This window comes from Onychostoma macrolepis, chromosome 17 (assembly GCF_012432095.1).
Source record: "Onychostoma macrolepis isolate SWU-2019 chromosome 17, ASM1243209v1, whole genome shotgun sequence".
In the NCBI taxonomy this organism is placed as follows: Eukaryota; Metazoa; Chordata; class Actinopteri; order Cypriniformes; family Cyprinidae; genus Onychostoma; species Onychostoma macrolepis.
The window spans coordinates 156,395-178,526 of record NC_081171.1 but is presented as its reverse complement, the minus strand read 5'-3'; the positions used below and the strand labels follow the sequence as shown (position 1 = coordinate 178,526).

The 22,132-nt window shown below is 43.5% G+C and overlaps 2 protein-coding genes across 7 annotated transcripts in view; one reads left to right on the top strand and one right to left on the bottom strand.

Annotated features, from left to right (window-relative positions):
* Nucleotides 1–19,476, top strand: part of dync1h1 (dynein, cytoplasmic 1, heavy chain 1) — a 52,877-nt gene extending 33,401 nt beyond the window's left edge. Inside the window, 31 exon segments of the mRNA XM_058749802.1 lie at nt 396–569; nt 644–763; nt 839–959; nt 2,267–2,462; nt 5,121–5,238; nt 5,309–5,524; nt 6,449–6,661; nt 6,743–6,870; nt 7,306–7,459; nt 7,558–7,704; nt 8,155–8,305; nt 8,393–8,646; nt 8,751–8,885; nt 9,458–9,552; nt 9,908–10,082; nt 10,169–10,244; nt 10,319–10,479; nt 10,551–10,662; nt 11,364–11,424; nt 11,508–11,631; nt 11,704–11,817; nt 12,933–13,103; nt 13,176–13,393; nt 14,112–14,215; nt 15,188–15,396; nt 16,114–16,267; nt 16,340–16,482; nt 17,465–17,594; nt 17,597–17,632; nt 17,714–17,838; nt 19,094–19,476. Coding sequence (XP_058605785.1) covers nt 396–569; nt 644–763; nt 839–959; nt 2,267–2,462; nt 5,121–5,238; nt 5,309–5,524; nt 6,449–6,661; nt 6,743–6,870; nt 7,306–7,459; nt 7,558–7,704; nt 8,155–8,305; nt 8,393–8,646; nt 8,751–8,885; nt 9,458–9,552; nt 9,908–10,082; nt 10,169–10,244; nt 10,319–10,479; nt 10,551–10,662; nt 11,364–11,424; nt 11,508–11,631; nt 11,704–11,817; nt 12,933–13,103; nt 13,176–13,393; nt 14,112–14,215; nt 15,188–15,396; nt 16,114–16,267; nt 16,340–16,482; nt 17,465–17,594; nt 17,597–17,632; nt 17,714–17,838; nt 19,094–19,222 — 4,464 coding nt within the window. The 3' untranslated portion in view covers nt 19,223–19,476.
* Nucleotides 19,477–19,619: 143 nt separating this feature from the next.
* LOC131523420 (uncharacterized) overlaps nt 19,620–22,132 on the bottom strand; it is a 2,735-nt gene continuing 222 nt past the window's right edge. Inside the window, exons 2-4 of one of the 6 annotated variants that reach the window (XM_058749796.1) lie at nt 22,012–22,083; nt 21,467–21,559; nt 19,620–21,219 (exon numbers count right to left, since the gene is read on the bottom strand). In XM_058749796.1, the coding sequence (XP_058605779.1) occupies nt 20,791–21,219; nt 21,467–21,559; nt 22,012–22,083 (594 nt within the window). In that variant the 3' untranslated portion in view covers nt 19,620–20,790. Of the gene's footprint in view, nt 21,220–21,466; nt 21,632–22,011; nt 22,087–22,132 lie in introns of all 6 variants that reach the window. The other 5 variants (XM_058749795.1, XM_058749798.1, XM_058749797.1 and 2 more) reach the window with 5 other exon arrangements.

The window sequence follows — 22,132 nt, the reverse complement described above, 5'->3', positions numbered from 1 at the left end:
ACAGAGAGCAGACAGTTACCAGAAACAGCTTCACAAACGGTCTTTTCAACTACACAGTATTATTTCTGTTTTACAATCATACGTTATCACAGAAATACTGGCATGAAAGTTTATAGTTCGGGTGTAAACATTAATGTCTATGGTAGCAATTAAAATGGAGCAAATCACCTTTTGAAAGTATCAAATAACGTTTGTCGTTTGCATTGTTTTGCCACTAGGTGGCGACAGGTGACTGTTAAAAGATGCATTTGTCATTGAATCATTCATTCAAGAGATCACATTTTTTATTTAGTTAAGAATCGTGATCTCTATTTGAGACCAAAACATTGTGATTCTCAGTTTATCCAGTGTCAGTGCACACTGTGATGCTTTATTTCTCTGTGTGTGTGTGTTAGGCTAACAACCGTCTGGCGAAGCGTGGCGGCCGCACTATGGCCATCACCCCGCGACACTACCTGGACTTCATCAACCACTACGCCAACCTGTTCAACGAGAAGCGCAGCGAGCTGGAGGAGCAGCAGATGCATCTGAACGTGGGTCTGCGCAAAATCAAGGAGACCGTGGATCAGGTGCGCGCTTCACACCACATCACGCATGCAGATGCACCAGCTCGTTTAGCGTTATTAACCGTGTAACGTCACAGGTGGAGGAGCTGCGGCGCGACCTGCGGATCAAGAGTCAGGAGCTGGAGGTCAAAAACGCTGCTGCCAACGACAAGCTAAAGAAGATGGTGAAAGACCAGCAGGAGGCCGAGAAGAAGAAGGCAAGGGTCATCGCTTCAGTGCTCTTGTGCCGCTGCTCTCGTGAATTAGCTGACCGGTGTTGTTTGGCTTAACAGGTCATGAGTCAAGAGATACAGGAAGCGGTGTACAAGCAGCAGGAAGTGATTAAAGACAAGCAGCTGAGAGTGAAGCAGGATCTGGACCAGGTGGAGCCGGCCGTCATCGAGGCTCAGAACGGTACGGTTCGCTCCGCTCTCCTCTGCGCTTCCTCTGCTGGGTCTGCTGGGTCCAGATTCACGCTGCAACAATCTGCACACATTACCTAGAGGTCGACCGATAGCGGATTTTACCGATAGCTAGGTTGGACCGCACTGGCCGATACCGATTAATCAACCAATAGCTTTTAAAATGGATACTGAACGAAAAAATTTTTTTTTTTTTAAAAAGCACTACTGAACCATAATTGGTAAATGAATAAAAATATTAATTATTATATTGATCATTAAAGGTAGTTCCTAATTTATTAACTAATGTTTGAATTAACACACACTGACAAGGAACAATGCTTCTACAGCTTTCTCTAATCTTAATGTTACAAATGTAGTAAAGTATTACCATTTCATTTCAACAGTCATGGCCATCTTTAAATAAATACACACATGCCGTAGCACTGAAATTACATATTACATATATATATATATATATATATATATATATATATATATATATATATATATATATATATATATATATATATATATATATATATATATATATATATATATATATATATATATATATATATATATATATACACACACACTCACACTCTCAAACTTTATTTTCTTCTATCTAGGGCTGCCCCCTAATAGTGGACTAACCATTAGCCGACCGGAACCGCTTCAATCAAAATTTTATTGATCGCTTAGTCGCAGAAAAAAGAGAATTATTCTGAGCTTAGTTTTGAACAGCAGATGGCGCTGCATGCTTCAGAAACAGCCGTACTCTGCTTGTCTCCAAATGCACAATACACTATTTTACAGCCTAGGGTGAAGTCATTACGTACATTATAACTATAATGTGATTTAAGGTACAACTATGTGAATGGCGCTCTATGGCGCGGCAGCGTTTCTGCCGATAGTTCCATCAGTCAGCTATTTGTGGCGATTAATCGGCAAAACCGATAAATCGGTTGACCTTTAATATTAAATACAGTATCAGTTTGAAATAGTTTTTCCTGTTAGTTGTAATCTAGTAAGGAAATATTCACCGGTTTGAAGGCTCAGATGACACCTGCTGAGTTTACGCTCCATATTTGAGAAACATTTGGCTAATAATCAAAATGACTCTACATCTGCTCTAAAACCAGCGCCACCTAGTGACCGGCTGTGACTGTGTCAGACATCAGTGGATATTTCCTTCCCTTCTTTCTGCTTTCAGCTCTGTCTTGTGTGTGTTTGCCAGCGGTGTTTGGTGGTCTTTCTCTGCGCTAACCTCTTCCTGTCTTCACTCTTTCCTCTGCTCACGGCTTGTGGCTTTTTTAGCTGTTAAATCGATTAAGAAGCAGCACTTAGTGGAGGTGCGATCGATGGCCAACCCGCCGGCGGCAGTCAAGCTGGCTCTGGAGTCCATCTGTCTGCTGCTGGGCGAGAGCACCACCGACTGGAAGCAGATTCGCTCCATCATAATGCGCGAGAACTTCATCCCCACTATTGTGAACTTTTCTGCTGATGAGATCAGGTGACTGACTGCGGGGTGCGGAGCGGCGGCTGTAGCTTGTAAAGAGGACCACCGTGCTCCGAGCTCTGATTCAATTCAAGTTTGTTTGTATAGCACTTTTCACAACACAAATTTTGCAAAGCAGCTTTACAGAAAATTAAAGATTCTAAATGTGACCCTGGCGCACAAAAGCAGTCATAAGCAGCACAGCTATATTTGTAGAAATAGCCAACAATACATTGTATGGGTCAAAATTATACATTTTTCTTTTATGCCAAAAATCATTAGGATATTAAGTAATATTATAAGTAAGATTAAGTAGTCTTCATGTTCCATGAAGATATTTAGTAAATTTCCTGCCATAAATATATCAAAACTTCATTTTTGATTAGTAATATGCATTGCTAAGAACTTCATTTGAACAACTTTAAAGGAGATTTTCTCAATATTTAGATTTTTTGCACCCTCAGATTCCAGATTTTCAAATAGTTGTATCTCAGACAAATATTGTCCAACAAACCATACATCAATGGAACGATTATTTATTCAGCTTCAGATGATGCATAAATCTCAATTTTAAAAAATGTACCCTTATGACTGGTTTTGTGATCCAGGGTCATGCTAAATATTAGCAGTAGCTTATGTCAAGGTGATGTCCATATGGCAGAAATGTACAGTAAAATCATGCAGTTAATGACATGTAATCAAACAGACGGTGAACACCAACAACAATGATTATATGTTGTGATCAAATTTATAGCAAAATTTGGTAGTTGAGTGTGTTGGTTCAGGGTTGGTATCATCATGTGACTCGGTCCCTCTCTCTCGGGCGCCGCAGCCGCTCCGCTCCCCCGCGTGAACCCATGTGTCCTCATGGTCCTAAACCCCACACCTCCATTCCCTCTCTAGCGGTCAGCTCGATTAAGAAGCAGCATCTGGTTGAGGTTCGTGCTATGGCCAACCCTCCGGCAGCCGTTAAACTGGCTCTAGAGTCGATCTGCCTCCTGCTGGGGGAGGAAACTAGTGACTGGAAAAAGATCAGACAAGTTATTATCAGAGACAATTTCATCTCCAGCATAGTCAACTTTGTCTCTGAGGACACGAGGTATAATCATCTTTCATATATCTTCCTCTCACGTATGAGACGGACTCTGTCTTGTGTCGTTCAGACACCACGGCATGGATTCCCAAACCAGGGTTCATAAGTCAAAGAAGAGAATTAATCATAAATCTAATGTTAGAATAAACAAAATAAACAATCAAAATTTACCACTAAAAATTTAAATTATTCTGTTCATCTATATGTGACCCTGGACCACAACACCGGTCAATTTTGAGATTTATTTTATTTAAAAATGTATTAATTTAATTCAAAATTGACATTTATACATAAAATAGTCTTTCCATTGATGTATGGTTTGTTAGGATCGGACAATATTTGTCTGAGATACAACTATTTGAAAATCTGGAATCTGAGGGAGCAAAAAAATCTAAATATTGAGAAAATCATCTTTAAAGTTGTTCAAATTAAGTTCTTAGCAATGCATATTACTAATCAATAATTAAGTTTTGATATATTCACGGTAGGAAATTTACAAAATATCTTCATGGAACATGATCTTAATATCGTAATGATTTTTGGCATAAAAGAAAAATGTATAATTTTGACCCATACAATGTATTGTTGGATATTGCTACAAATATACCTGAGCTGCTTATGACTGCTTCTGTGCTGCAGGGTCACGTGTCATGTGACCATTAACTGTGAATGTCTTAAGTCATTGAAATTAGGGCTGTCAAGCGATTGAAGTTTTTAATCTAATTGATTACATGATGTGCCATATAATTAATCTAATCGCACGTCAGTTAGTGCTGAGAGAGATTAGTTATTTGTGTTAAATGAGAAAAGCATTGAATAAACATTACAAAAAAATATATTTTAGTATTGATTCATGAAATGATTTAAAAACAATGAAATGAATACTCCACTCTAAATATGAAGCCAAATGTGCCAAGTAACTGTTAATAAGTGAGTCATTGAGTCATTAATTCAACTGATTCATTCAGGAATGAATCAAGTGACTGTCTTTATGAACAAGTCACTGAGTCTTTGATCCGTGCATTCATTCACTAAAGAAAAACACCGCTGTGTGTTGATCGAAGACACTTTACAGTTCTGCTGTGGCTTTGATTGGAACTTTTCTTTTGCAAATTGAGCAGAAACGGACAATAGTGACTCTCAAATTTAACGGAATATTAACAACTTGTTCATTGAACTGTTGTATAAAATAAAATCAATCAGTTGCACCTAATAAACATGTTAAATCGACAGCCCAAATTTAAATATATTAACTTTAAATCTCAAGGGGACTTCTTGTAGCTCAAAGGAGGTTTGGCTGACAATGATTTAGTGAATCTCTGTGAAGATATAGATGGAAAGCACAAGTGTGTAGATGTTCAGTTCATCCTCATTCCGTGTCATGAGTAATATAATGTGTGTGTGTGTGTGTGTGTGTGCTGGTTTTTATTGTATTTGTTATACTTGTATTTTTTCAAATTGTTTTTGCCATATAAAAATAGTCTAAGATGCTGACATGGCATTAAATAAAAATATACTACTGCTGTGTCATGATGAAATCACGGTCTGCTTCGTTCTAACACACTCCTCCTGCGTCCCAGCGACTCCATCCGTGAGAAGATGAAGAAGAACTACATGTCCAACCCCAGCTACAACTACGAGCAGGTGAACCGGGCGTCGCTGGCCTGCGGGCCGATGGTCAAATGGGCCATCGCTCAGGTACGACACTGACCGCTGAAGCTCTGTCCGAGCGAGGTCTGCCGCTGCTGACCTCTGGCTTTGTGTTCAGCTGAATTACGCAGACATGCTGAAGCGGGTCGAGCCCCTGAGGAACGAGCTGCAGAAGCTGGAGGACGACGCTACGGACAACAAGACCAAGGCCGAGGAGGTGGAGCAGATGATCCGGGACCTGGAGGCCAGCATCGCACGCTATAAGGAGGAGTACGCCGTGCTCATCTCTGAAGCTCAGGCCATCAAAGCTGATCTGGCCGCTGTGGAGGCGAAGGTACGACTACAACACTCACACTGACTGCAAACACTAATGAAATCAGCACACTGTAACTTAAATCTGATTTTAGACATGAAAATAGCCAAAGAAGCTGGCATGGTGTTCAAAAATTAAGCCAACAAAAAATTATTTTCAATGCAGCAAACAATGCATTTAATTTCTTCCTCATTTGAAAGTCACTTTGGATAAACGCATCTTTTAAATCAATAAACATGAATGCAGAACAGGAGAGACCATCAAATGCTCCTGTTTTAGGTTCAGTTTGTAATCCTAATTGAACAGCTTGTTTACAGCATCAAAATACACATCTGTGACCCTGGATCACAAAATCAGTCATAAGGGTCAATTTATTGAAATTGAGATGAGATGTATACATCATCTGAATAAATAATTGTTCCATCGATGTATGGTTTGTTAGGATCAGACAATATTTGGCTGAGATACAACTATTTGAAAATCTGAGGGTGCAAAAAAAATCAAAATATTGCCTTTAAATGAAGTTCTTAGCAATGCATATTACTAATCAAAAATGAAGTTTTGAGATATTTACGGTAGGAAATTTACAAAATATCTTCATGGAACATGATCTTAATATCCTAATGATTTTTGGCATAAAAGAAAAATGGATAATTGTGACCCATACAATGTATTGTTGGCTATTGCTACAAATATAGCTGTGCTGCTTATGACTGCTTCTGTGCTGCAGGGACACATTTGAGCTTTGACTCTGTGATTTTTGAAGAACAGAATACAAGAACCTCTTGAAGTATGGTTTTCTGCAAAATAAGCTCGGTGGTGAACACTGTTCACAAAGCCATTAAAGGTTCCTGAGGGAAACCTGTGGTGGATTAGTCTTCGGGCTAGTATTCTCTGAACGACTGTTTAAGCTTGACTAGTCTTTAATCTGCCGGATCGGTGCAGGTGAACCGCAGCACAGCCCTGCTGAAGAGTTTATCTGCTGAGAGGGAGCGATGGGAAAAGACCAGCGAGACCTTCAAGAACCAGATGTCCACCATCGCCGGAGACTGTCTGCTCTCCGCCGCCTTCATCGCTTACGCTGGTTACTTTGACCAGCAGATGAGACAGAACCTCTTCACCACCTGGTCCCATCACCTCCAGCAGGCCAACATTCAGGTACAGATAACGTCACAGAATAATGCCATAATGCAGCACTGAGCGCTTCAAATCTTGAAACCTGCACTTTCTCCCGTCCAGTTCCGCACGGACATCGCCAGGACTGAGTATCTGTCCAATGCAGACGAGAGGCTTCGCTGGCAGGCCAACTCTCTGCCCGCTGATGACCTGTGCACCGAGAACGCCATCATGCTGAAGCGCTTCAACCGGTGAGAGCCCAGACGGGACGCTGGATTATTGAAAGACTCTTGCTAGAGCGGTCAAAATGGCTGGAAAACTAAATTCAAATTTTGCACTTAAATATTGTCTATATTCAAATTTAAAAGGCATAATCTCAGTTAAAGGGAAAAAGCTTTTGGCTTCTCTCCAAGAGGTCGCATCAAGCTAAATATTACTAATGCACGTTAATTAAAGCAATAAAATAACGACTATCTGTGAAAAAGTGCATAATATTTATAATCCAAAAATAATTAAGTTGCTTAAATAATTATAAACATGTATGCATAGTTTAATACAAAAGGATGAAAACCAATCACAGTACTTTTTTTCATTTAATAACGATGCAGTGGGATGAGAAAAATATTCTCATTTTTATTTGACAGCCCTAACTCTTGCTGACTTCTCACACGCGTCGTGTTCTGCAGGTATCCGCTGATCATTGACCCATCAGGTCAGGCCACGGAGTTCATCATGAACGAATTTAAAGACAAGAAGATCACCCGCACCAGCTTTTTGGACGATGCCTTCAGGAAGAACTTGGAGAGCGCTCTGAGATTCGGCAACCCTCTGCTGGTGCAGGTACGAGGCCATCCCTCGTCCTCTCATTATTACTGTAGAGACCGTCAGGGTCCGGACGTTTGCTCATTAATGCCTGTGTGTCCCTGATTCTCTGTCAGGACGTGGAGAGCTACGACCCCATACTGAACCCGGTGCTCAACAGAGAGGTGCGCAGGACCGGCGGCCGAGTGCTCATCACGCTCGGGGATCAGGACATCGATCTGTCGCCTTCCTTCGTCATCTTCCTCTCCACACGAGACCCCACGGTAATGCTCAGATCTGACAATCGCCATCATTTTACTGATGTTACTGTTTTTGATAACGAGCATAAAACTTACAAATACGTAACTCAAGCTGCTGTCAAAATGTGCATTTTCTAAGATGTACAACAAAATTGTAATATTATTAATATTGCAGCCTTCACTGCAAACTGTGCTGAAGATACTCAGTCAGGCCACACAAACCTGATTCATGATTTAAATATCACTCATTAGAACATGAAGAAACTAAGAAATTATATAGATATTGATTTTAAGTAGTAACTGGAAAAGTGTAAACAATTCATGAGAGTGTTTGTGATGTTCTGACCATAGAGTAGTTTAAAACCACAATTAACCATCTGGTTTCTACAACTGTAACTCAGGAGCAAAATCTGCCTTTAAAGTTGAAAGAAATAAAGATTTGAAATGAACGGCTGAATTGTGACGCGTCTGCAGGTGGAGTTCCCTCCTGACCTTTGCTCTCGTGTGACCTTCGTGAACTTCACCGTGACCCGCAGCAGCCTGCAGAGCCAGTGTCTCAACGAGGTCCTGAAGGCCGAGCGTCCGGACGTGGACGAGAAGCGGTCAGACCTGCTGAAGCTGCAGGGTGAGCGATGGAGAGCGTCACAGGAAGTGCTGTCGGCTCATTAAGGAAGTGTTGAAGTGTTAACGTGGTTCTGTTGAATCTGCGCAGGTGAGTTCCAGCTGCGTCTGCGTCAGCTGGAGAAATCACTGCTGCAGGCCCTGAACGAGGTCAAGGGTCGCATCCTGGACGACGACACCATCATCACCACCCTGGAGAACCTGAAGAAGGAGGCGGCGGAGGTGACCAGGAAAGTGGAGGAAACAGACATAGTCATGCAGGAAGTGGAGACGGTGTCTCAGCAGTATCTGTCTCTGTCCTCGGCCTGCAGCAGCATCTACTTCACCATGGAGGCTCTGAACCAGGTGTGTGTCGGTGTGTGTCGGTGTGTGTCGGTGTGTGTCGGTGTGTGTCGGTGTGTGTCGGTGTGTGTGAACTCTAGCTCATGCTGGATCTGTCTCTTTCACAGATGCACTTCCTGTATCAGTACTCGCTGCAGTTCTTCCTGGACATCTATCACACTGTGTTATACGAGAACTCTAACCTGAAGAGCGTGAGCGACCACACGCAGCGCCTGTCTGTCATCACCAAAGACCTGTTCCAGGTGAGCACTGAAGGCCAAACACACATGCTCAGCTCGGAGGAAGAGTCCAGACTGAGGCAGATTCCCGTCTCTCGCACTAAAACGGATTCATTTTTCCTGTTCAGTTAATAAAAGCACATGGGGAAATACAAACCTGCAATCATTAGAGGACGCAGATACAGTCCATCTGACTTCATTCACTAGTGCTGAATTTAAACCCATTTAACAGGTGAGGCAGATGAGTTAAAGCAGCTGTATGGAGTTTAGTGTATTTTTGTGACTTTGGAGCCTCCTACAGTTACAGTGGATCGGTGTACATGTGCGTTTGTTGCTGCTGTAAAACAGATTTTGTACCCGCTCACCAAGTGTACACACTCCCAGAACAGGTGTTTGGGAAAGAAGCGGACACCATTCTCCGTATTGGTCGGTGTACAATCAGAACGATTTTTAAAAAAATTTAGTTGCTGCTTTAACCGTAGTAAAGCATCACACTGGTCCTGCATTGTGGTGTTCTTTGTTTTGTTGTTGTTGTTTTTTATTGCCTTTGTGGTGAAGGGCCTAATATTTAGTGACGTGGTGGTTTTTCTGTTCAGGTGGCGTTTAACAGAGTCGCTCAAGGAATGCTGCATCAGGATCACATCACGTTTGCTGTGCTGCTCTCCCGAATCAACCTGAAGGGCTTGCCCAGGTACAAACATCACGAAACAAAATGTTCAATTTTCATTTATAAGGGAGTTGATCTCCACTTGAATTCAGTTATTTATTTCTTTTTTTAAACCCTTTTTATTGACATGAGCTTGCAAATCTATGTATGTGTGAATGCATAGCACAAGTGAGAAAATGAATCTCGTTCTGCTTAATGTCCTCCACGTCCTTATTTTGTTAGTAATAAGTTTAAAGTCAGATCAGATGAGAGCAGGACTGTGATTTACAGTCATTAGAGCTGAGATTCACAGAAAGAGCAGAAGCTGATTTCTGGGCTGAGAGACGTGGTCTTGTTTGTTTGAGGATGTGCAGCTCAGATGTTTCCTCGTGTTTCCCAGCGAGCCGTCATTCGACGCAGAGTTCCAGCACTTCCTGCGTGGGAAGGAGATCGTGCTGAGCGGGACGACCGTGCCGAAAGTCAAGGGATTGAGCAGCGAGCAGTCCGAGGCCATGGTGCGCCTCAGCCGCATGCCTGCGTTTAAAGACCTGGTGTCCAAAGTGCAGGCCGACGAGGTGAGCGTCTCTCCGTCTGTCCGTCCTGTACGCGTCTGTTCTTCACCGCAGAGCGTCTGAATGTGCAATGCCTTTCTGTCCTCCAGCAATTCTTCATGTGGATCGAGAGCAACTCGCCGGAGCTGTCAGTGCCTTACCTGTGGACCGAAGAGAAGACGTCCAGTGAGTACAATGCATTTTCACATGCAGCTCCCTGTGAGAGGCTGCAGGAGTGACGTGTGTTTGTGTGTCCTCAGCTCTGATCGGTCAGGCCGTCCACCAGCTGCTGCTGATCCAGGCGTTCAGACCCGACCGTCTGCTGGCCATGTCACACATCTTCGTGTCTAAAGTCATGGGAGAAAACTTCATGGCCATCATCGAACAGCCGCTGGACCTGGCCAACATCGTGGACAGCGAGGTAGGGACGCGTGTCTGTGGTGTGCTGACGCTGCGATGGTGCGGATGCTGCATTACTGCTCTTGTGTGCAGGTGAAGCCGGGGACGCCGGTGCTGATGTGCTCCGTGCCCGGATACGATGCCAGCGGATTGGTGCGGGATCTCGCAGCTGAGCAGAACAAACACATCACCTCCATTTCCATCGGTAAGAACCAGCACGTGTACAGCCAGTGTCGAGGGATTACTTTTTCAAGTTACTAGTACAGTAATGCACTACTTTTACACGTATAATGAAATATCAGAGTTACTTTTACAAATCAGTTTCCCATTTATTCACTGACCCTGTGTTGAGAGAAATCTTCCTTCAGTCTGAGGATTATTCATTTCACTTTTGGTGTGAAAGGGCCTTTACAGTCACCAAAAATATAACTTTTGGGTTTTTTGTTAAAAGCCACAGCCCAGGTGACAAAAAGTAACACCAAAGTAACGTAATGCATTACTTTCCGTAAAAAGTAACGGAATTATCTACTTTTTCATGGACTAACACAATATTTAGAAGTAACTTTCCCCAACACTGACCACAACCATCTGGACAGTCTAGAGAAACTAAAATGAAGAAAATGGAAAAAAACAATATATGCTATAAAAAAACTGGCTTAAGCTGAATCCATTGTAGTGTGTGTTTTTTTTTTTTTTTTCCAGTTTTAAACTTCAGATTGGTTGGTCATATTTATTAGGTTCGTAGTAAAAGCCTAACCAGTGATGGGTTGTGCGAATCAGCTTCCAGCTAGGAGTATGAATGACCGAGAGAGAGTCTGCTGCTCAGTACTGTGCCGTTATGTTATTCCGGTTAGTCTCTGTTAAACTAGTAACTAGTGAACTAACACGCATGCGGTCTGTCTTCAGGTTCTGCTGAAGGCTTCAATAAGGCTGACAGAGACATCAACACAGCGGTGAAGTCCGGCAGGTGAGCGCAGACCAGCTGACCCTTCACGCTCCTGATTGGTCAGGTCTGCTGGTCATGTGATCTCATATGTGTTTGTGTGTCAGGTGGGTGATGCTGGAGAACGTTCATCTGGCTCCCGGCTGGCTGATGCAGCTGGAGAAGAAGCTTCACTCCATGCAGCCGCATGCCTGCTTCCGGCTCTTCCTCACCATGGAGATCAACCCCAAGGTCACGCATCACTTCCTGTGCTCACTGTTGTGTCGTAATGCGTCGTCTGACGGTTGACCGTGTCTCCCTCAGGTCCCTGTGAACCTGCTGCGGGCCGGACGCATCTTTGTGTTCGAGCCTCCTCCCGGTATGAAGGCCAATATGCTGCGCACGTTTAGCAGTATTCCTGTGGCGCGCATGTGTAAGGTGAGCGTGACCCGCTAGAAGTGAACCGGTAGTGAGTCCTGGTGCACCGAATCTGATTCGCATTTACTTGATTTGTGATATTTGTGATAGGAAATCATCATAAGGACCATTATTTTTCAGTAGCTAGTTTTGATAAAAATGTGCATTTTGTGATGCGTGTCATAATAACGTGACCTGTTCTGGCAAAATGAGTGTGAATGCACATGGGCTAATTTTGAGCTACAGGCAAAAAAAAAAAAAAAAGTGTGAAGATTGATTTTGGTCAAATTTCAGGTATTCACAATAATGAGTTAATTAAGCTCTCGTCTAGCGATCACAACGCTCCAAATAGTAATTAAACATCTAAAATGATCTTTATTTGTAGGTTTTCTGAGAGGAGTGTCTTTTCTCCGCTCGCTTCTCATGATAAATATACATAGAATTACAGTATTTAAATATTCACGCAAACATAATCTGTTTGTCTTAAGTGAACGTTTGGGGAAACACATCTGATGTGTAACATTATATGAGATCCGTGTATTACAGTACGTCTTAATATATAGACCGTCACTCAGGAATCACTCGCTGCTCTTGATGATTAATGCATTTGTACCAAACACTAAAGGGATTTTTACGTTTGATTGTATTTCTTACTTGAATGCTTTTGTTGTAAAATGAAAAAACAGTATACACTTCTTTCTTCTGTTCTTTTTTGCATCTGTTCTTATAACTACAAAGATAAAATGGAAAAAAATATCTATTGTGATTATTAATATAGTAATGATTAAGAAAAGAATTGGAGGAAAAGATGCAACATTATGTTTAGCTGTGGAACTCTATTTTCCCCAAAACTGACTTTGCTGACTCAGATGGGTGTAGCTGTGTGTACAGGTGTAGTATTTTTAAGGGCTTTTAAAAGAGAATGTAAAAAATAAAAATGAAAGCTTGCTCATTGTGACTGGTTTTGCCAGCACGGGTCACACACAGTGATGTATATATATTCATATCTACTGTCAGTGATCCCTCTTCACCGTTAACCCTCCACCTTCAGAAGAATCTGACACGGGCTTTTCTGCAGTCGTTAGCTGGCGTTTGGTGAGGTTTATTAGTTACTCCCGCTCTCTCTCTTCTCTCAGTCTCCTAACGAACGAGCTCGCCTGTACTTCCTCCTGGCCTGGTTCCACGCCGTCATCCAGGAGCGCCTGCGCTACGCTCCGCTGGGCTGGTCGAAGAAGTACGAGTTCGGAGAGTCGGATCTGCGCTCGGCCTGTGACACCGTGGACACCTGGCTGGACGATACGGCGAAGGTTCGAGCCCGGTCCTCTCCCCTGTTCTTCTGTATCTGTGTGTGAGATCTGAGCGTCTGTCGTTCTCCACAGGGCCGGCAGAACATCTCTCCGGATAAGATCCCGTGGGCGGCGCTGAGGACGCTGATGGCCCAGTCCATCTACGGAGGCCGCATCGACAACGAGTTCGACCAGCGGCTCCTCAACACCTTCCTGGAGCGTCTCTTCACCACCAGCAGCTTCGACAGCGAGTTCAAGCTGGCGCTCAAAGTGGACGGACACAAGGACATCAAGATGCCCGACGGGATCCGGTCAGCGCAAACCCGCTTGTTTCATTACCTTTCTGTGTCGTGTTCAGCTTTACAGAGAATGGTAAAATAAAGAAGTTTAAAAAGAGAGAAATGAAAGTGTTAGTTCACCCCAAAAATGAAGATTGTCATTAATTACTCGCCCTCGTGTCGTTCCAAACCCGTAAGACCTTCGTTCATCTTCAGAACACAAGTTAAGATGTTTCTGATTAAGTCCGAGAGCTCTCTGAGCCTCCACAGACAGCAACACAACTGTAATGTTCCCAGACCCAGAAACACAGTAAAGACATCAGTTAAACAGTCCATGTGACATCAGAGGCTCAACTTCAGTTTTGTGAAGCTACGAGAATACTTTTTGTGCAAAGAATAAAAACAAAACACAATTTATTCAACAATTCTTCTCCCAGAGTTACCGTCTTCCGCCATTTTGCAGAGTACCACGACGCTTTCCCCAGAACATAATCAGCATTGTTTACGTTCGGCATGAGCGCTCTTTCTCCTGAATGTAAACAACGCTGATTATGGATTTTGACTGCAAAAATCCATATAACGGCAAACGTGACGCATCTGTATCACCCCAGTGAACACCGAGTCCTGCGTGTGATTCGCTCTCATGACTCGTTTCATAACCACTAGCAGAGTCATGTTCCTGTGACGCTGAAGCGATCTGTACTGTATGAAGCGCTTTATATGCGAGTGTGACTGTGTTTGCTGTGCGCAGGCGTGAGGAGTTCATTCACTGGGTGGAGATGCTGCCGGACACTCAGACTCCGTCCTGGCTGGGTCTGCCGAGTAACGCCGAGAAGGTCCTGCTCACTACTCAGGGTACGAGCGTCTGCGGGACTGTCTTGAAGACTGTGTTTACTCCTGAACTCTGACTCTTCTCGTCTCCATCTCTCTCTGTCTGTCGAGGTCATTCTGTCAGTTTCCACAGGCTTTCATCTCATGGTTCTTCATCATCAGAGCGCACCTCCTCGGCTGCGTACGCTAGAGTGGTTAGCGCTGTACGCAGCGGAGCGGGTGTCTTGTCGTCTCAGCCTCCAGTAGCTGTATTTCACTGCCGTCATGTCACCGGCCCTTTGTCTTGATGCGGTTTTCTCCTCCTCATTTCTGTTCAGTCCTGCTCAAATGCATGTCATCCTCAGCGATGCCCTCGTCAACAACAGATGCTGGACTTGCCACGATGCCCCGCTTTCACTTTATTTGATTTTAATTGGATATTTAGGGCCCGAGGATCCTATTGGAATTGCTCCATTTCTTCTCCTAAATGAATTGCATTTTTGATGCCTAAACATGCTCAAAACCTCACGAAACTTTGCACACGCATCTGACGTGGGTTTCAGAAGTGGGTGTGGCAAAATTACTCGATAGCTCCTCCTATAAAGTTTTAACAAAGCGCCCGATACGAAAATCGGTAGACACATGTAACGCTTTCAGTGCTGCTTGCAGCTTTAATTGAAATATAAATGAAACGCAAATTAAATGGTTGACCACTGAATGGTTGAAGCACTTCGAACAAAACTCTTCATTCGCACCAAACTCTTCATCAGGTGACCGCACGTAATTTAAGCCTGTTCTATTCCGCTTCGCTCGTAATGTTTTCCTGATCCGAGTGTTGGCGGCGTCAGACCGTGGCAAGTCTTCCAGTAATTCCTCGTCAGGGTTTTAGCACTTGAACCTCCTTATTAACACAGAGCCTGAACACTGTTAATTTGATCTCCCTCCTTCACTTCCTGTGGTCGTCTCCCTCCCGTACCTCACTTCCTGCTCCCGTGGCCGCTCCTTCCTCCCGCTCAGGCATTGACATGATGGGAAAGCTGCTGAAAATGCAGATGTTGGAGGATGAGGACGATCTGGCGTACGAGACGGAGAAGAAGCAGCGCAGCACGTCGTCGTCTGACACGCAGCCGGCCTGGATGCGGACGCTTCACACCACGGCCCGCAACTGGCTGCAGCTGATCCCGGAGTCCGTCAACCCGCTCAAGCGCACCGTGGAGAACATCAAGGTACGGCCGGGCCTCGTTCACAGAGACTCATGGCAGTAATTTACCACAATTCCTAGCGAATAATAAGAATAATAGAAATTGCATGTAAACGTGAGTGAAGAGCTGTTCTCTTGACATGTAAACATCAATGCGATTTAAGTCCTTGCTCTGATTATTGGAAGTAATCGCATTGTTCGTGCGCATGTAAACGTAGTGATTGTTACTGTTAATTTTGAATGTTTTAGATATTGCATAATGCTGAAGTCTTTGTATAGAAAATAAGAACTGTTTATGTCATGTGAATGAATAATCATGCCACGCTCTACATTACCAGTAAATCACTCGCATATGCGACTAAATCTTCACTCTGGGCAGCTAAATAATGTGTAATATTACCCACTGGCTAATAATTGTCAGATTTTACTCGCCAGTGTGTGTTGGAAGCCAAGCACAGATGTATTTGCACTCGCCGAACACCGCCTGAGCGCTTCAGATTCTCGCTCTCCGTCAGTGTTGCTAAATTTAGCAAATTTTCACACACACACACACACACACACACACACACACACACACACACACACACACACACACACACACACACTGATATAGTATATCAGGCTGGCGAGTAAACTAATAAATGTTCCAGTCAGTGATTCAGTTGCCAAGGCGTCTGTAGAGGGTTGTCATGATTTAAGTCCGTTCAGATTGACGGCTCATGCAAGCGTCTGCTCTTCCCAGGATCCTCTGTTCCGGTTCTTCGAGCGCGAGGTGAAGATGGGCGCGCGGATGCTGCAGGACGTGCGTCAGGATCTGACCGATGTGGTTCACGTGTGCGAGGGCAAGAAGAAGCAGACCAACGACCTGCGCACGCTCATCAACGACCTGGTCAAAGGTGAGTCCGCGGAGTGACCTTTGACCCTTCAGATGTGTGTGTGGTCACTGACGCGCTGTGGTGTCTCCGCAGGCATCCTGCCCCGCAGCTGGTGCCGCTACACCGTCCCGGCGGTCCTGACCGTCATCCAGTGGGTGGCAGACTTCAGCGAGCGCATCAAGCAGCTGCAGCAGATCTCGCAGGGAGCGGCCAGCGGAGGCGCTAAAGAGCTCAAGGTGCAGCGACCGATCCAGAGAACACTGAGAATATCCTAATACAGATCGCTAGACGTGTTTGCCAGGGTTCGAAGATGATCGGTGCTTTTTCTGTAACACTGTGCTTGTGAAGGGGTTGCCAGATTGGGAAGATTAAGTAAATCACTGGGCTGAAAATGTTTTGATTTAAAAGGAAAGCTCTGATTGGGGGATTTAAACTCATCTGTTACCAAAGTCCCGTTAGTTTCTGTAGCGCTTTATTCAGTACAATACAGATCGTTTCAAAGCAGCTTTACAGAGACCGTGACGCACACAGCATTCACTTCTGCTGTAAAACAGCTCTAAACAATAGTATACAGTCGTTATGCAGTTGAAATCAGTTCATTGTTGATTCATATCCGTTTAATAACGGTGTAAAGTCCATCAATTCTGGAAAGAGGTTGATTGATCTATAAAGCAGCTCTGGCCTCATCATCAGCTCACTTCCAATAATGCATTCGATAATGTTGCCAAATATTAAGTGTCCCCAACTAAGCAAAGCCAAAGGCGACCAAAACTGCATCGATGACAGAAATTCAGAGAAAAACCTTGGGAGAATCCTTGGTTTAATCCCAGGCGGCGACACGGGTCAGATATAGGTCCGAATCATTCATCCAGTTCCATCCAAGATGAAGCGAATGCCAAATTAAAATGAAATGTTTTCAGGATTAATAGTCGGCAGCAGGAAAACATTTGTGATTTATCATGCAGCCCTCTCTGAACTGAACTGACTTGATCTGAATTATGACACTGTTGTGTTTTAGAGCTGCTTTACAGCAGAATCTGATCTAAAACACAGCTGAGTTTCTATTATTTTCCAGTTTATCACAGTGAATCTGCTCAGACTCGATCTGGATTGTATGAAGCGCTATAGAAATATATAGCTATAGACTCGACGAGAGCGGCTCAAACTCAGGAGACTCGTGGCTTCCTCTTCAGCTTTCTAAGTGTTGTTCTCCTGCAGAACATCCATGTGAACCTGGGCGGTCTGTTCGTGCCGGAGGCCTACATCACGGCCACGCGGCAGTACGTGGCTCAGGTCAACAGCTGGTCTCTGGAGGAGCTGTATCTGGAGGTGAACGTGACGTCTGCGCGGGGGCGGCGCTGGACGCCTGCAGCTTCGGCATCAGAGGTGAGCGAGCGGCCCGAGAGAGAGAGACGAGCGTGTCCGTGTCTGCTGGGGTCTGAGCGTGTTCTGTCTGTGTGTCCGCAGGTCTGAAGCTGCAGGGGGCCACCTGCGCCAACAACAAGCTCTCGCTGTCCACCAGCATCTCCACCGAGCTGCCGCTGACGCAGCTGTGCTGGATGAAGCAGAGCAGCGCCGAGAAGAGGAACATGGTCCGTTGCTGTCCTTCCTTTAGTTTATTAACACAATATATATACAATATATAAACACAATCCGTTTACTGCGCAGGGACACGCAGAAAACCCAGAGGCTTATTTAGAGCCTCCACCTAAACCATAAGAGAACAAAAACGACATCTCATGAAATTAAAGAGAGCTAAAGTACAATAACACATGTGACCCTGGAGCACAAAACCAGTCATGAGGGTCAATTTTTGGAAATTGAGAAAAATTGAAGCTGAATAAATAATCGTTCCATTGATGTATGGTTTGTTAGAACAATATTTGAAAATCTGGAATCTGAGGGTGCAAAAACATCTAAATATTGAGAAAATCTCCTTTAAAGTTGTCCAAATGAAGTTCTTAGCAATGCATATTACTAATCAAAAATGAAGTTTTGATATATTTTTACGGTAGGAAATTTACAAAACATCTTCGTGGAACATGATCTTTATTTAATATCCAATACAAATGTAAAAAAAAAAAAAAAACTGAAACAATATACTCCAAAAACAAACCAATATTGTACATAAAATACATGAAAAAATTAAATAAAATACACTATTACAAAACAGCATTAAACGGATCCTTTATACATCTTTTATAACTTATTAAAGAGGAACATTTTTTGCTAGTTATGATAAATCTTATCAAGTATTGACCTCTACAAGTGAGACGTTTAAGATGATGAATATTTGAAAATTGACGAGTTAAATAACAATAAATATAATTTAAAATACATTCTAAATTGCTCTGGAATGTTACCCTCACTTGAATATATCTCAAGTTTATGAAATAAAGCAGCAGATGAAGTGTATGTTTGATCGAGTTGCAATCTTAACAAAACGCTTCTGAAGGATAAACATTTTTTGAAGAGTAGGAAAAGTACTTGTTCTAAAATGAAAGACATGGATGAATTAAACTATAATAAAGCACAGGACACTGTAGTAACTCCTCATTATATCAGTGGATTTGTGTTCTTCTGCTCGTGTAATCTTGTCTAGTCTCAAAACTCCCAAGAGTTTAGTAGTTTGCACTTGAGGCGACTCGATAGTCATTTTTGATCAATTCTTGGTATAATTTTTTTTTTACCACTAAAAATAATCAAACCTGATTTTTTTTTTTTGGGGGTATTTAAAGATAATTTAAATTAAACCAAATAGAATAAGCAGTTAGACCATCATTTGCATTCTTGATCCGTGATTAAAGGCTGATGGACTGTGTGTGTGTGTGTGTGTGTTTGCTGCAGGTCACGCTGCCCGTCTATCTGAACTTCACACGCTCCGATCTCATCTTCACCGTCGACTTCGACATCGCCACCAAGGAAGACCCGCATCACTTCTACGAGCGCGGCGTCGCCATCCTCTGCACCGACTAGATGCTGGTTAACCAGTCACTAACCTTCACTAGTCATTCCTGTTAGTAGTATGTAGTTAATCAGCTCTGCGTGTCATGTGTTTAACCGGGAAGGGTTTCGAGAGTCAGAAGCATGTTGGAAGATGGATTGTGTTCGGGATTCTGAGGCAGATGTTTTAACAGAACAGATGGGATTGTGTGTTTTAGATGGAAAAATGGAAGTTGATTCAAGTTTTGCATGATTGGTGGTTTCTAATAAAGCTCATTTAGATTAAACCTTCCTCGAGTGTGTTTCATGTCTGCGTGTTCATTCGTTTGAGCCCGTCGGATCCTGTCGATGGCAAACGTGACCCTGGACCACAAAGCCAGGCATAAGGGTAAATGCTTTGAAACTGAGATTTATACATAAATAATCTCTCCATTGATGTATGGTTTGTTGGACAATATTTGTCTGAGATACAACTATTTGAAAATCTGGAATCTGAGGGTGCAAAAACATCTAAATACTGAGAAAATCACCTTTAAAGTTGTTCAAATGAAGTTCTTAGCAATGCATATTACTGAAGTTTTGATGTAAACTTCCTACTGTAAATATAAAATATCTTCATGGAACATGATCTTTACTTAATATCCTAATGATTTTTGGCATAAATGAGAAATGGATAATTTTGACCCATACAATGTATTGTTGGCTATTGCTGCAGATATAGCTGTGCTGCTTATGACTGCTTCTGTGCTGCAGGGTCATAAATAATAAATATGTCTGAAAACACTTCTCCAGAGTGCTTCTGTTAAACTAAAGTCGAGGGTCAGAGTTCAGTTTCCGGCTCAGATCTGGCTGTACAGCAGCAGAACGATGGAATAAGTGCAAGTAAACATCAGCGGAGCGCCGTCAAGCACACGGAGACTCTTCCATCGAGCACGGCGTCAGGAGCAGTTCGTGAGGAGTCGAGTGATCTCCGGTTCAGCTGAAGCTCGGAGATCCTCACGATACAGAGAAGTGCAGACTTTATTTTCATCCCGTGATGAACAGACAGGACCAGCTGCGTGCAGTTAATTAAGAAGAACTGACACTGAACTTTCAGACTGGATCATAACGCTGAAGAAGCAAGCCTTCCAACCAAAAACAGCATATAAACATGGTCTACAAACATTAACATCATAGAACAGATCTTCTCTCTTTGGATGCAAATAATAAATCTTTCCACTGCGCTCATATTTATAAGAAAAGAAACCCAGTGAAGCTTGCCTGTTTTCTCCAAACATTATTATAATTCATCATGACACCAGCTTTCTGAAATATATATATTATTCTAGTCACCATCCGTCTGCAAACAGCTGCCACTACATACATGTTTGCTGACGCTGTGAACGGCCTGAGATGAAACGCATGAAATCATGAATTAAAGTTAGGTTTATTAGTCTTAATTTATTACTGAACAGCTTCGAGACGTCAGTGTTGAGCCTGCAGTCAGGGAACGGAGAACACCTGCACCTCAAACCTCTTCTTCTGTCATTAGAGTCTGTTTCCTAACGAGCAAACCGCTTCCGCTTCAGTGAACGAGACGTGCGTCCGCAGCCGGGCTGACCTCAGAGAGCCACGCTCTCCAGCTCCATGTCGCTGACGCACTTCCGCTTCCGCTGCATGCCCTCGTCTGACGGAGGGAAGAACTTCCTCTTGGAGAAGGCAGCGTGGAGAGCGGGGCTCTGGGCCCCGGGGCCCGGCACCGCAGGAGAGCTCAGCGAGGATCTGGTGTGGAAGCCGGAGTCGGAGAGGTCTGCTTTCACGCAGGGAGACCAGAAGCCCCGGTGAGGAGAGTCCTGCTCCGAGTCGCTGGAGGACCTCATCTGAACATCGGCTCGCGGCTCGCCTCTCCTGCCATCTCTGAGAGCAGACGCGGGGTTAAAGGTCAATCTACGGCCCGTCCCTTTCGCCCGGAACCCGCCGGGCCTTTGCTTCCTTGAGCCTTTAGCAGAAGAACCAGAGTCTTCAGAGCTTCCGTCGTAGGGATCCAGACACTGCGGACAATCACAGAAACACCAACGATTCCTTTCAGTGGTTATTGATCACGTGGTCTGTGACTAAAGACATAAATCAGGGGCCGGTTTCAGAAAACAAGCTCATCAAATACGCCAGGCTTGTTTCAGTTATTCTGACTTATTTTGAACCAAGTCACCTGACAGCGAGTCCGAGGGACTGAAACACGCCTGGTGTATTTGGTGAGCTCGTCTTCTGACACCGGCTCCAGGTGTGTGTGGGGTTTACCTGCAGGTAGTTCTGTCCGCTGCAGCGCCGGAGTCTCTCAGCAGCTTCTGAAGTGCCGCTTTCACAGCCCTGACACGACATCATGCGGTTAAACTCAGATGTGGAGCACAAAACCAGTCATGAGGGTCAATCTTTTGAAATTGAGATTTATGCATCATCTGAAATCTGAATAAATAAACTTTCCATTGATGTGTGGTTTGTTTGGACAATATTTGAAAATCTGGAATCTGAGGGTGCAAAAACATCTAAATATTGAGAAAATCTCCTTTAAAGTTGTTCAAATGAAGTTCTTAGCAATGCATATTACTAATCAAACATGAAGTTTTGATATATTCACGGTAGGAAGTTTACTAAATATCTTCAGGAACATGATCTTTACTTAATATCCTAATGATTTTTGGCATAAAAGAAAAATGTATAATTTTGACCCATACAATGTATTGTTGGCTATTGCTGCAGATATAGCTGTGCTGCTTATGACTGCTTCTGTGCTGCAGGGTCACGTGTTTTATGTTATGTTTGAGGTTAATCTCGATCAGAAATACCTTGCTGCTGACATCAGAGCATCTCGGGTTCGACTCTGGTTCTGAGTCTGAGCTGGAATCTACTTTACACATCTCCTGACAGAAACCACAGACTGCATTAAACACACCGCAGACGAATCCT